This window comes from Biomphalaria glabrata, chromosome 11 (genome assembly GCF_947242115.1).
Source record: "Biomphalaria glabrata chromosome 11, xgBioGlab47.1, whole genome shotgun sequence".
NCBI classification, from domain to species: domain Eukaryota; kingdom Metazoa; phylum Mollusca; class Gastropoda; family Planorbidae; genus Biomphalaria; species Biomphalaria glabrata.
In genome coordinates this window covers 4,530,326-4,545,471 of record NC_074721.1, presented here as the reverse complement: position 1 = coordinate 4,545,471, position 15,146 = coordinate 4,530,326, and the positions used below count along the sequence as shown (strand labels likewise).

Sequence of the window (15,146 nt, the reverse complement as noted above, 5' to 3'; positions counted from 1 at the left end):
TCGTGAGTCCACCCAACTCTTATGGGTACATGACATACTTTGGGGAAGTTGTTTGGTGTGATGACCACATGACATTCTCTTTAGCCCATGGCGATTGAACCAGATGAGCTTAACATCATCTGTCCCCATCAATCGCCAAATCTGAAAGAGAAACCTTTATTATCCTTTACTTTTGTGTATCCACACTTTTGGGTTGGGACATTGCTTCTATTTTTAATTTTCGTACGTATAAACAATTGCTTCTCCAAGGTCTATAGTGAACTAGTAATCTACCGGAGTAAATATATGCTAATCTCAAAATCTCAATTAGCCTAAGGCTAAAAAGCGGGCATAGACAGGTAGAGATAGATGCATAAACAAGCAATAAATCGTGAAGACCGTTCTCACTCTGTTATTCGCTACTCAGTTTTATTGTCTGGTTTTCGTTTCTACAAAGCTTATATCAACTCTGTCTGTCTGTCTGTCTGTCTGTCGGGTACAAATTTCGAACACGTTATTTCTCCCACTTCCCGTTCTAAGGTCAAGTTGAAACTTTTGCACAATTATTCAATGTTCGTAACAAAACATTAATCAACAACAACAACAAAATTAGTAAATTAATTAGTGGTTATTAATTGATTTTGTATGGTATTGAAAAGGGAAATAAATCTTACATTATTTAGATAAATGGTTGTAAACGTGGCGTGCTTCCCTTTATTTAAGCTTTTTTTTTTTTTTTAAGTATGTTTTTTTTTTTTAAATTTTGTGGTTTTTTTATGCGTGTGCCTTGTTGTAAGAAATTTTGAAACTTTTTTGTTTCGGTTACAGAATGACCTGGTTCCGGGCTTTCCGCAACGAGTATGGCTTCATGCTGTACAAGGACAACACATCGGCAGTCTCGTTCGACATGCCATTGATGGTGGTCACGTATTTCTGCGCTCTCATCTCCATAGCAACGCTCGTGGCAACGCTTGGTATCCGCGGACATCAGGTAAGACGTCTGAAAGATGTGAGCTCGAGTCTTAACACCCAGAGAAAACCTTAAAATGAAAAAGTTTTAAGAAAAAATAGTGCGATACAAAAATAAGCCGATACAAAAATAATGCGATACAAAAAAAATTCGATACAAAAATAATGCGATACAAAAAAAATTCGATACAAAAATAATGCGATACAAAAAAAATTCGATACAAAAATAATGCGATACAAAAATAATGCGATACAAAAATAGTGCGATACAATTGAAAGCAGACGTTTTTACAATACACCAAGAGTTAAATGATGTTTTTTTTTTATAATGCAAAGTGAAAGACCACATCTTTACATTCAACAACACCATCTTTACAATAAAACATAATAATGATAATAATTTTACTTATAAAGCGCTGTTAACAAACAAAATGTAGGCTTAAAGCGCTGTAATAACATTACAAACACAAACACGACAGCTAAAATGACAAACTAATCTAAAAAAGTTTTAAACAGGTAGGTCTTAATATTCTTCTTGAAAGTACTGTAGCATGTTGTCTATCTGAGATCAATGGGGAGTGAGTTCCAAACTTTTGGTCCGTGCACTGAAAAAGCCCGCAGACAATAGCTTTTGACGGAGAAACGTGGCACCACTGGAAGCGTTAAGTCCATAGAGCGCAGGGCAAATAAATTAAATCAGTGAATTAAATACAACATAAAAAAAAATCATAATATCTTTTTCCCATTTAGGCCTACTTAAAATTACGTTTACCAACTATTCTTTAGTGTGTTGAACTCTTGGGGCACCACTCGATCTGCAGATCATGTTTCTCCATTCTTCTCCCTCAATCTTTTGCCTTGACTATAATCTCAATCAATGAAAGACCAGTCCATTCTATGATGTTCACTTCTGTTGGTACGTCTGCCTTTTCTCCTACCTGGAGAAGGATTTGAGAGTCCGGAGAACACAGGATTTGGTCATACAGTTTTGGGTTTAGATTGCTTTCTTTGACAGTGGTCAACAGGTCATTGTACTCAATACCGTACTTCGAGGTTTCCAGTGACTTAGCAGAATTTAGGTCATTGGTTAATATGCATGACTGAATGCATTACGCGTAGAACGTAATCATCTTCTTTTTTTTTTGAAGTAACGTCTGTATTATATAAGATAAGATAAGTTCCCCTTTCAAACCTTGCGATCTATGGGGCAGTTGATGTTAAGGTCATCTCTTTCCATGTCCAACGGTTGACGACCAGAAGTTGTCACCGTATAATTCAGTGAGATAAAAAATATCTTGTTTACCTACGTATTTTATATTTCACTCTTATCATCTGTCTATTTCTTTCCTATTAAGCTAAAAAAAATATATTAGCTCTCCAGATGTGTTGCCTATTTCTGAAACGCCTATGATCTCATTTAAAATGTATTCGTACTATGTACGGTATATTTGCTTAACACAATTTCTAAGTCGCTACTATCCGTGATTTCCCGATTACAGAATAACTGATTACTCAATAGATCTAGTCTATTCTAATTTGGGTAATAGGCCAATGTTAACTGCAAAGAAAGCGGTTTCGTGTATGATTTATAGACAATTATTAGCTTCTAAACTGTGCAAATAGAGAACAATCTGTAGCACAGGTTTATTTCAAGTAACCTTGCTGCACCCTAATTCACAATTAACTTGAAGTAAATATTGAACATAGTCTCGTAACAAATTGGGTCTGCTGAGGCGGCCTTAGAAGTGCGCGTGGACCTGGGAGATTGTCATATAGGGGCCACGAATATTTGCACGATGGGCTGACGCTAACAAAAGATCTTCTTTATCGCGTAGCCCCCCGTAAGGCTCACGACCTGGAGAGAAGGCTGCCTCTGGTGTCTGTTTGCATAGAGTTTCATTCATAAATGGTCTAACACTCTAAACTGTTAAGAATATGTGATTGCCCTTTAATACTACTATAGACGTTATTATGGGACTTTCAGTTTATAATGTCCCTTCTTAGGGGTGGTCATAGTAACGACGTAACACAAACAAACTGCTAAAATAAATTTCATACGTGTCTTATGGTTTTAGTTTAACTAGAAAAAACAGACAAGGAAATGTGACACTCAAAACGTCTTTAACTAGATGACCTCTTTTGAGAACGACCCATAACCTTTCAAAATTTATTCAATGGGTCCCAAACCATAATTAATTTTAAAAAAAGACTAATTTAGTCATTGATCAATTCTAACATGAATGCATAACGGTTGCATAATAAACTCGTCAAAGATGTATTTAAAAAAGACCAACACAATAGTTATATATGAAAATATATTAACAATAATGGACATAGCAATGACGGCAAGCTGAACAAACAGTTTGACCATATTGGTGAAAAATTAAGAAAGCTCTTGCTTTATATATAAGTATAGTCTAAAAATATATATATTAACAGACCATTTGTTTTATAATCTTGCACATTTTTAAATATATTTTCTTTTTACAGAAATGGTCTGCGTTATTGAGAGCTGTGTATTCACTGGGGATCGGCTCAATAATATTAGGTAGGTCTGTTCATTTATAGCATATTCCCAGAGTTTTGTAGTGTAGTGCCATTGTATTGTAATAATTAAGGTGTCGGCACTTTTTAACATTTGATGTAGAATTGTAGATGAACATTATTGGGTATTTATGTTCTTGCATATAAATAATATTTTATTGTTATATTGAAACTCCTCTCATGCGATTAATTTAGACATGTTATCCTTTGTTGTCTAGCTTGTATATATGGTCACTCGTGGCAAGTGGGTGAAGTGGACATTAAGATGCCCTACGTCTACAGAAACAACATACCTTTCGAAGGTCAAGTGGGCATCAACGTAGCCCTGGATGGTGCCAACGTCACACTAAGTGGTAGGTTCATAGTCTTACTATTCTAGTGCTAGCAGTGTCAGCAGCAAACCGAGTCTCGATCAGACCGAGACCATTCGTTATAGATGACCTCAATACTGACCTGCAACGTCACAACATGTGGGCGGTTTGAACCAATGGCCTGTTACCACGTCGTACAGACAGGTTGTGACGTTGCTGGTCAGGGCTCAGGCCGTCTATAACTGGTCTCATCAGACCCGCTGAAGTAATCTCATTTCACGTTATGTTTACTAGAGCCATTCTCACTAGGAAGATTTACAAAGTACTTTACCATAGAAACAAAGACATGAGTGTAAACCTATCAGTGACGTATTTAGCGTCGTCTGGATCGTTGATTGGTTGATTTTATTTAATTATGCATAGAAAGATGTATTGAGTAAAGTAATGTATTGTGGTCGCCTTCACTTTTGACTGCTTTTGAGCGATGTATTGTGTATTGAATAATACAGATAATGAGATATGGGATGATCTATTGGGTGACATTAAATATTAAAATAGCGATAGCTAAAAACAACTTTAACGGGTCCCTGACTTTAGTTGGTGAAAGTAAAGGCTGTTGGTCTTTGTGCTGGCCACATGACACCCTGCTCGTTAACCGTTGGCCATAGAAACAGATGACCTTAACATCATCTGCCTCATAGATCGCAAGGTCTGAGAGAGGAAAGTTTACTTTCCCTTTTTATTTATACAAATAAAAGAAGAAAAAAAAAGATATTAAGCCAAAATATTAGATTTAGCATTAGGGTATGGGAAGGGTTGCCTGAATCAGCCATGAAAACCAACGATTTAGTAGAGTTTAAAAGTCTCTCGTGAACATGCGTGACTAGATTGACACATGGATAAGTAATTATTATTTTTTTATGAACGTGTGCAATTTTTTATAATATAAGATTATTGTTTTTGTGTCTGTTGCTTTATAAATAATCTATTCTACTCATTCTGTGCTTTTTTTCTTCTAGGATACTACGGAGCGGCTAAAAACAGTCCAGTTTACTACGCTGAGAGCATGCCCTGGGCAGATTGTGAGTATTAGTCCTGGTTCCATTCTATATCTAAACGTAGCAGTGATATCTTCACACCCCCAGATCCACCTCTGACTGTCACATGACCCACTCTCAGAGTGTACATCTGCACTTGATAATTGATCTAATCAGCTGATACCGTGCAGAGCTCCTTAGCTTCCCATATGACTGATCTAAACTAATTAAGACAAGTACACTTTATATAAGCTTTGAGTTTTAAAAACATATTATCTTCTTGTTTCTGTACTCCCGCCTCACTTATATCTCGATATTACTGCACTTCTGCTCAAACTGTACTATCAGGTCATACTTTAGAACTACAGCCGAGTAACTTAGTATTTAAATAAATCTTTAAATAGGAACATATGCAATTTATATACCGACAGAGATTTAGTAAGTTCACTCCCTTTAAAAAGAAAAAATACCTCCATTTTCTTATCCAACGTTTATTATCAACATTTAATTAAAAATATTAAAATTCGAATAAAAATGTGTATCTTATATTTGTATCTTCAGACGGAGAAGAGTTTCGGAGGTTTAATTACTTCCTGTCACGTGGTCTGCCAGCTCCGATTCTGAAAGTGATGGAGTATCTGACTGTAGACTCTGGAGGTCTACGATGGGGAAGGTCATTTCATACTGCAGGACAGTTTTCATTGGCCTTGTTATGGTAGGTTTGTTCATCTGCTAATCAAGCAAAGAGTTAATTAGGATAGGAACATACCAAGAGTTAATCGGTCATGGATCTTTATGGATCGGGGATCTATGGATCTAGATTAAAATTAGTTTACTAATGTAGTGAAACCAGAACAGTAAGGTAATTAAATGCTCTGTGCAACAAAGTTTATGTGGCATTATGTATATACAATACACATAGCGGCGTGATGACTGAGTGGTTGAGTGCTTGTCTCCCAAGCTGGGGGTACCTGGGCTCGATTCTCTGTGAAGACTGGAATTTTGAATTTAAAGTTTTTAGGACACCCCTGAGTCTACCAAACTCTAACGTGTTCCTGACATTAGTTGGGGAAAATTAAAGGAGGTTGGCCGTTGTGCTGGCCACATGGCATCCTCTTTAACCGTGGGCAAAAGAAATATATTATAAATACATCATCTGCATTATAGATCGTAAAGTCTGAAATGGACACTCTACTTTAAACACATTTAGTATATGTTTATATAAAGTAATGTTATATTACAGTTCACTTCATAGCTTTTATTGATTTGACCAAGGCCTTTGACCTTGTTAGCAGAAGCGGTCTGTTTGCTGTACTAGAGAAAATCGGCTGCCCAAATAAGTTAAGAAAACTAGTGTCAGCTTTTCACGAAAATATGCAGGGTACCGTTCAGTTTGAAAGTTCTTCCTCCAGGCCATTCTCTATTAAGAGCGGTGTAAAACAAGGATGTGTACTGGCCCCTACACTATTTGGCATCTTCTTCTCAGTCGTACTATCCAGTGCTTTTAAATCCCTGGAAGACGGAATATACATCCATAGCAGATCCGATGGAAGGCTCTTTAACCTGGCACGTCTTAAAGCCAAAACGAAAAGGCGTCGTATCTTGATAAGGGAGCTGCTGTTTGCAGATGACGCGGCACTCGTATCTCACTCACAAGGAGGTCTACAGAAGCTAGTGAACGCCTTAGCAGCTGCTTGTCAAGAGTTTAGCCTTACTATAAGTCTCTCCAAGACCGAAATCCTGGCACAAGACGTCGCAGAAATACCTATAATACAAATTGGGAACCACACCCTTTCAGTGGTGCAGGAATTTACCTACTTGGGTTCAACAATTGTCAGTAACCTAGACTTAGACATCGAGCTGACAAAAAGGATAGGAAAAGCTACCACAGCATTGGCAAAACTCTCCAAGCGCGTCTGGGAAAATGGTAAATTGACCACAGCGACCAAAATCCTAGTCTACAACGCCTGTGTTGTGAGCACTCTCCTTTATGGCAGTGAAAGCTGGTCAACATACATGTACCAAGAGCACAGATTGAATAGTTTCCACTTGCGCTGCCTGAGACGCATAATGGGCATCTCTTGGAGGGACCATGTCTCCAATCAGGAAGTTTTGAGATTGGCCAATATGAACAGCATGTATGCTCTCCTGACACAAAGAAGATTACGCTGGCTCGGACATGTCACCCGAATGCCAGATGGTAGAATCCCGAAAGATATCTTATATGCTGAGCTTGTGGAAGGAGTCAGACCCAAGGGCCGCCCAAGACTAACATATAGAGATGTCTGCAAGCGAGACATGAGAGCCTCAGGCATCAGTGAAAGTATGTGGGAAAACATAGCCAAAGACCGGAGTGCATGGAGACAGACTGTGCGTGCTGGGACAACCCTTGCTGAGAACAAAAGAATTGAAGCGGCTTTAATCAAGAGGGAAAAAAAAGAAAGCTGCCCTGTCTGCTAGCCCTAAATCAGAGGCATACACATGTACGAATTGTGGCAAAGTCTGCCGTTCTAGAATTGGCTTGATTAGCCACACCAGATTCTGCCCCGTCTCAAGATTAAGCCAAAACCAGTGACTCACTTGGGCGCATCCATTGCCTTTCGAGACAAAAGGAGCCATATATTACAGTTCACTAGATCAATCTTTCAATAACACGAGAATATGAGTTTGTATATTCTTCATTAAATGTAATTTATAAGATAACTATTTACATTGGGTGCAAGTTAGAGATATTTAGCTCTCCTTGTATCCTAAAAAAATGAAGTGGCGTGTTTATTGTAATGGGAACTAAACACGACATTTGAATGATAGTTATGGTAATTATTCTACAATGTAACGACTTTTTACTGGCTCTCTCATTTTTACAAATGTGCACATTCCTCATCCCATATGCTATGACACATTTGTACAAATGCTCCTTCTTCCCTAGTGCTATTAGAGCATGGAATGGGTTGCCTGAGCTAGCCAGGAAAACCAGTGACTTGGCAGAATTTAAGTCATTGGTTAATATGCATGACTGAATGCATGACGCGTAGGACGTAATCATCTTCTTTTTTTGAAGTAACGTCTGTATTATATAAGATAAGATACTAATTGATAGACAATACAAGAGGTTACTTGAGCCAAGGGAACGCTGTAACTAAATTTGTGAAATTTTACAGGACAGCCTTTGCTTTCTGGATGGTGGCCAACATTCTTCTTTTCAATGTGATCGTCTACGGGGCATACATGTGTTTCCTGACTGGCCTCTCCATGATCCTGGCCTGTGTGGCCTACAACAGCTGCCAGAACGTCATTCCTTTGGCCATACCTTTCGATAACACCCAGCTGACCTTGACGTATGGTTGGTGCTTTTGGTTGACCCTGGCAGCAGGTGAGGAGAACACTTTACAATTCTTATATATAATCATTAAACCTATTCAGAAAATAAATTCGGGTGAAGGTTTAGGGTAGAGTGTAAATCTGCTCATTAGGTCAGGACAACTTGACCTTCGCATATAATGTTTCATATTACCCAAAGAAGAGGCGCAGTGGCTGAGTGGTAAAGCGCTTGACTTCCAAACCGGGGGTCCCAGGTTCGAACCCGGGTGAAGACTGGGATTTTTAATTTTGGGATCTAATGGGTACTTGTCATTAGTTGGGGAAAAGTTTAGGCGGCTGGTCGTTGTGCTGGCCACATGACACCCTCGTAAACTGTAGGCCACCCTTGTAAACTGATGTCCTATGCATCGTCTGCCCTATAGACCACAAGGTCTGAAAGGGGAGCTTTACTTTACTTTTTGTTTTATTATCCAAAGAAAAAGGAACTAAATTTGTATGTTCTCTATTGCGTTTCCTGTTGCTGTTCTGAGCACTCAATCACTGTATAAAAATAGAGTTGATTATTTTTCTAAGAAAAGTTTTGTTTTCCTTCTCCTTGTGTCGATAGTACATACACAATCTCCTTTAAGAACTCAGATCTAAACATTAAACACAGTAAAATATCTTACATAGTATAAATGTTACGAATGATTAAAGCAAAACTGCAAACAAAGCTGCTTAGTGAAAAGCGTCATTGACCTAAAAATTTTGTTGATTAGAAAAAATTAAAATAAAAAAAAAGAAAATAAGGCACAAATTTTAATTAACTTAAAAATTAATTTCATACATTTAGGAAAATTGAAGGATTGATTAATTTTTTCTCACTAATAAAAATTTAAGATTTAGCATAAGAGCAAAAAAAGTGATAAAGAAAATGTGCTTTGTTTGAAATAGCAGAAGCTACATTTTGAAACAAACATTTTAAACTTAGAAATACTCTTTTTTTTTTTTTAAATTACTGAATATCTATTTTGTATTTCAGGTATCGCCACACTTCTTGTTGGATCGATTCTCTTTTTACTAGACTATTTCACCCCAGAAAATATTTCTGACTTTTTCCACCTTGAAAAGATTGTGGACGAAGAGCATTTTGAGGTGAATATCTTTTTAAATTTGTTCTGTAGTTGCAATTTTACTATTTCCTATACATTTTATAGCGAAAAGAAAACGTATTTATTATTAGCAGCTTTTATGTTATTGCTGCTGTAACCAACGTTATTTCCTAGAACATTTCTTTTCCTCATTGCTAAAAGATAATTTAATAAAAGCCTACTTTGGTGGGAAGCGTGGTCGAGAGGCCAAGTACGCTTAAACTTGGCTTGGGTTGGCTACCTATGAAGGGGGCTCGAGGTTCGACACCCGACTCGAGCAAAGTTGTGTTTAATGAGCGCTTAAAGGCAGCACGGAAAACCTTCTCCTAAATACCTCCTCACCCCCCCCCCCCCCACTGGTCCACAAATGAGATTGGACCATAGCGCTATGAGCATGCTATAAGCATATTTTTTTACTTTACCATTTGCATTTATTTAATTGTTTAAAATTTTGTTTCTTTGTTGAACAGTTTGAGGATCGAAGAGGAACAAACCCTAGCCTCAATCCTAACTTGTTGATGGATCGCAGGGGCTCCGTTGTTCCCCCTCAGCCCACAGACAGACGTGGCAGCATCTTCCTGGATCCTTGCAGACAGACCAATCATTTTGAAACACGTATGAAGAGTCATAGTCTTGGGGACATCACTGGTCAGGGCCGCAGCAAGGATGACCTTTTTATGTCCAAGAAAAATCCACTCTTCATAAACGGTGATTTCAAGGTACCTACACAGTAAAATACTAAATGCAAATATATTTAGATGTTGATTGATTTGATGTGGTCATAATTAAATGTTAAATAACATTGTGATAAGAATTTTGGGAAATAACCTTATGAATTCATAAAGAACAGACACTAGTAGTATAGGTAAGATTAATATCTATTTTCTGTTTCTTAGTCCAATGTCTTGTGCTCTGTTATTCAGATGTTGAAACAGAAACTGCAGCAGAGCGATGGTGATAATGTAAGTCTCAACATGGAGTGTCTCTGCGAAGACAGCGAAGTGTGTCTCAGCACCAAGAAACCTTCCTTGGCGACGCTCAAAGAACACAGGGAGAATCATGCTAATGAGATGCTGTCCCTTTCTGGAAGTAAGTAATGCAGACATCAAAAGATATGCACCGTCCTCTCAACCAATCTAAAAACACTTTTACGTCTATTTAGTCTTCAAAATTTATTCCAATAACATAGATGGTCACAGTCATTAAATAAGTTATTCATTATGTGCTTAAGTTATCATTATTTTCTTTAATTAAACAGACTCCCAAAGAAGCAACATAAGCTCTACAGACCAGGCTTCTGTTCATGAGGTCAGCAAGACCCCTAGAGTGTCCTTCTCACACCCGGAGATACTGCCAAACTTTTCCAGGCGTGCCTCAGAGGGAGACATACTCAAATGCTCCCACATCTGGGATCTCCAAGAGTCCACCACCATATCTGGCCTTGAAGCTGCTGAGGATCTGGAGAAGAAGCTGTACAGAGACGATGACACCACATCACAAAAAAGCAGCTCTCTGTCAAGACAGAGCTCCACCGCTAGCTCCAGCAGCGACGACCCGTCCTCCAATCAAAGCGCGCTGTCAACTGACTGCATCTTAAATGACATTAAGATTGATAAAATAAAAGGCAAGAACATAACAACCGTAGATGTCACAATTGACATAGAGCAACACAGATGATTTTAGTGTGTACATTTTCAGCACTATTTCTTCATGCTGACGAAACTCAATCATCTTACGTGTTTCAAGATAATGGACATTATCAAGGAATTGAACTGATATCATAATTCATTGATCCTTAAACAATCTGGATCGAAATGCCGCATTTAAACGTAGATTGTGTTTTGCAGAATGGAACTGCAGCCTTTGATGTCTCCAATGTTAACTTTTTAATAAATCTGTTCTCATGGTCTTCATTATGTTTACAATCCAACAAAGATAGATTGTAAGATGATATCTTCTGATAGGGGGACACTTGTAGCTACGAAACTTAATTTCATTGCAACACAATTCTAGGTGTGGGTCAGCATAGACGCTGGTATATGGTCGGTCGTTTGTGAACAAATATTAAATCTAACTTTCATTTCAATATATAAAGATTTAACTTGAGACGACAAATAGATCTACCAGTAATGAAATGATATTTAACCAAAATCCAACTCTCTACAAAGACACGTCTTTACTATCCGACGTCACAGAGTCCAGCTAACACCCACCGGACCATTAACATAAATTATGACATACTAGCTCATGGTTACATTATTCTCCACCACCAACAACGAATTCTCTCCCTTTTCTCGTCCTAGCGACAGAGACATACGTACACACTCCGTTATTTCCACCTCACCCTCCCTTGCTTCAAATAGTCACAATAAGACATGTTAAATGTGATTGTGGTCTCTAGAAGTTCAATACTCGTCGACTGACTGTAGTATTCCCAATAGAGAATATATACATTAAACGTTACCCCCCCCTCTTTTATCCCCCCCCCCCCCCAAAAAAAAAAATTGAGTTCAATAATCTGTATATAAATTTAATAGTTTGAATAAAAAAAATTCTAAAGAACAAAGTTTGTAACAACTTTGTAAAGTACTAAAACTCTTGCCCAATATTATATCTTTTTGTTGACCAAAGTCAACATTACGACCTAGCAACAACCACATACCGAATTATGGCACCCAAACGTCCAAAACATACACATGCAAATTCCCCCATAAACAAACCCACCCCTCCGATACACTGTATAATTCAGTTTTTGGACATTTTGGAAGAGACTGGTGTCTAGGCTAGGGTTTGTCTTGCACTGGTTAAAGCCCTTGCTAACCAAAATGAACAGTTTGTGTACACTACCCAATGATTTATTGTTATTGAATATTTCTATTGAAGTCTTTCAACCATTTCCATTCATTTAATGGAATTTTATAAATGTATATATAATGTATATAATTTCTCCTTAGTGTGATTCTAATGTATATTTATTAACAGGTAACCAATGTTTGACATCCATGTATATATTCAATCCTTCTTTGTCTTACAGTTTCCCGATATTTATGTTATCCAACCTTGTATATGGCTTAGGTGAGGGCAGTTACCCGAATCACTTCAGGCCAAGTGTATTACACAGGCATTGGTTGATGTACTGGTTTCAAATCATTGATTTTACGATGTAAACCTTAGAGATCTATGTAGTCAAACTATCTCACATGTACGAGTCCTTAAATGTTTAATTGACATTTTCAATAAAGTTCATGCCATTAAATCAGAACTGGTTTTGTCTGTTTCTTTTGTAATATTGTCTGTCCTATTAAAATACATGTCAATGAAGGCCTGCAGGCCATTTGTTTGATCGCCATGAGAGCTCCTCAGATTTTCAAGTTGTCCGTCGGACTAAAATACATCAGAAGAACCGCACGCAGACCATGAGTCTGATTACCCTGTGGAAAAACATTGCAATAGTAAATGTGTCTGCTTCTTACAGTTAAGAATATCATAAGAGGTCTTCCTAGTCGTGTGGTATGCGCTATGGACGGTCGTCAAGATGGTCCCTAGTTTGAATCCCGCTCGCTTTCAATCCTTGAAGTCCTGCAGGAGGTTTAGTCTAGGACATAATGATCTTTATTTCTGAAACCCCTCAAACAAAACAAGATTTAAATACTTCTTTATTATGACGAGGTGAATTTCTGTCATAAAACTGATGAGCATACCATGATTTTGTTCACACAAATGTATCTTCCTTCTGTTCTGAATGCGAACGTATGCTCACAGTTGATGAAATACCAAAAGTTAAAAAAGAACAATACATTTAGAGACACTCCACAAGAGAGGACGAAAAAGTAAAATAGCAATAAAACATAAAACACTGAACCAAAATTTACAAATACAGAAAGAAACAAAATAAAATAAAAGACACAAAAGTAAAGTCACAGTTCTTACTCCATATGCAAGGACATATTCGTGGAAGTGCTGCTTCTACTCTGATGCCACTAGACTGACTAGAGCAGCGGTTCTCAACCTTTTAAGCTAGGCGACCCCTTTTTTACAATCCCCCACTCTGCCGCGACCCCCCCCCCCATACACAAATACAGAATTGTAGGGTAGACAATAACAATCCATATTTTCGATGGTCAATCGACCCCCCCAAAGGGGTTGCGACCCACAGGTTGAGAACCCCTGGACTAGAGCATGGTGCTGACTGATCTAAGCCAGAGACGAGGTCACTTATTTAACGTATGCGGCTAAATGCGCATTACACGTATTCAAATTGCATTTTAATGGTGAGCACTTTCGTCTCGCAATGAAGTAATATTGTTTCTATGGCTATATATTATTATAATTAATATTTTAAAAAAGGTTATACGAATTATGTTTTGATTTGGAGTTTCACTAATAAAAGATTTCTTTGATCAATGAGTAGGGTAAAAGATAACTATAAATAACGGTGATAGTCCGATATAATTTATAATGTTACAAAGTGGAGGCGATATTATCTTCGTTTTTACAATATGTAAATCTAAGTATTCAACAAACATATATATATATATATATATATATATATATATATATATATATATATATATATATATATATATATATATATATATATATACATTACTATTTTAGCAGAAAGATAATTAAAAATTTGATACTGAAGTGCTAAAAAGGTCAAACGAAAATATTGTGGAAGACTCATTGCATATCAGTAGTTGTAATATTCTCTATGAAGGATCTTATAATAAGATATTTATAGATGTGTAACAATTTGATAAAATCCTGTTAGGGTGTTGCTGACTAAACCAGAATCTCAATGTTTTGATGGGTTCTCTGCCCCTAACTCCTCATGAATAAAAAAAAAATATCTAAATTGCTTTACATGGTTGAACGTATAAAGATGATATGTCACCATGTTATATTATATACACTTCAATGTTAGAGTATATTTTTGTACTAACAATACTGCTGCTTGAAGTTTAAAGAAGTATAAACACTTAACGCAGATCCTTACAATGTATTGAGCTACTATAGTCAACGTTCTATGCTAAAACAGTTTAAAAAAGTAAACTTTGGAGGCGCGATGGCTGAGTTGTCCTGCGCTTGGCTTCCGAATCGAGGGTCCCAGGTTTGAATCCTGGTGAAGAATGGGATTTTTAAATTCGGGATCTTTAGGCGCTTCTGTAGTCCACCCAGCTCTAATGAATACCTGCCATTAGTTAGGGAAAGTAAAGGTGGTCGATCATTGTGCTAGCCACATGACACCCTCGTTAACCGTCGGACATAGAAACAGATGACCTATACATCATCTGTTCTATAGATCGCAAGGTTTGATAAGGGCACTTTAAAAAGTAAAGTTCCCTAAATAATGTCAGGTACACCTTTAGAGCTCGTTTCACTCAGGGTCATCCTTAAAATGTACATGTAATCATGTAATAATTAATATGGACGTCTCTGCAGTCCCCTTGAAGTATTTCATTTCTCCTTAATCTTTTAGACCGAAGATAATGTCTGATTACAAAGACATTGACGATATGAGAACTATGTGTAATGCTGTTGAATATTTGTATCAGACAGTGTTTCTCCACTTTTTACAATGCTTATAAAAACTTACACTGTTTGTTTGTCTAGTAAAAAGTTTGTACACTTTATTTTCCCCACACCCTACCTCGGATCAAGCTGAAAATGTGTACAATTATTTCTTTTACTTGACAACATAAGAATCAATTTAAAAATGTAATCAATTAGTAAATTAACTATTGGTTATAAAAATATTTTTTTTATATATCGTACAGAGGAAAGAAATTGTACTTGACTGGTAAGATGGTTTAAGTTGGATTAGTCTCATCTACACTTTGTAGAGAGAAAAG

General features: G+C 37.2%; 1 protein-coding gene across 4 annotated transcripts in view; it reads left to right on the top strand.

The window, feature by feature from the left end:
- The window catches only part of LOC106054725 (uncharacterized), a 91,022-nt gene extending 79,246 nt beyond the window's left edge, over positions 1-11,776 (top strand). For all 4 annotated transcript variants that reach the window (XM_056045801.1, XM_056045803.1, XM_056045802.1 and 1 more), the window contains exons 2-11: positions 808-970; positions 3,439-3,496; positions 3,711-3,845; positions 4,823-4,885; positions 5,402-5,555; positions 8,002-8,213; positions 9,183-9,295; positions 9,762-10,010; positions 10,215-10,380; positions 10,550-11,776. In XM_056045801.1, coding sequence (XP_055901776.1) covers positions 808-970; positions 3,439-3,496; positions 3,711-3,845; positions 4,823-4,885; positions 5,402-5,555; positions 8,002-8,213; positions 9,183-9,295; positions 9,762-10,010; positions 10,215-10,380; positions 10,550-10,968 — 1,732 coding nt within the window. In that variant the 3' untranslated portion in view covers positions 10,969-11,776. The remainder of the gene's footprint in view (positions 1-807; positions 971-3,438; positions 3,497-3,710; positions 3,846-4,822; positions 4,886-5,401; positions 5,556-8,001; positions 8,214-9,182; positions 9,296-9,761; positions 10,011-10,214; positions 10,381-10,549) is intronic.
- Positions 11,777-15,146: the final 3,370 nt, after the last annotated feature.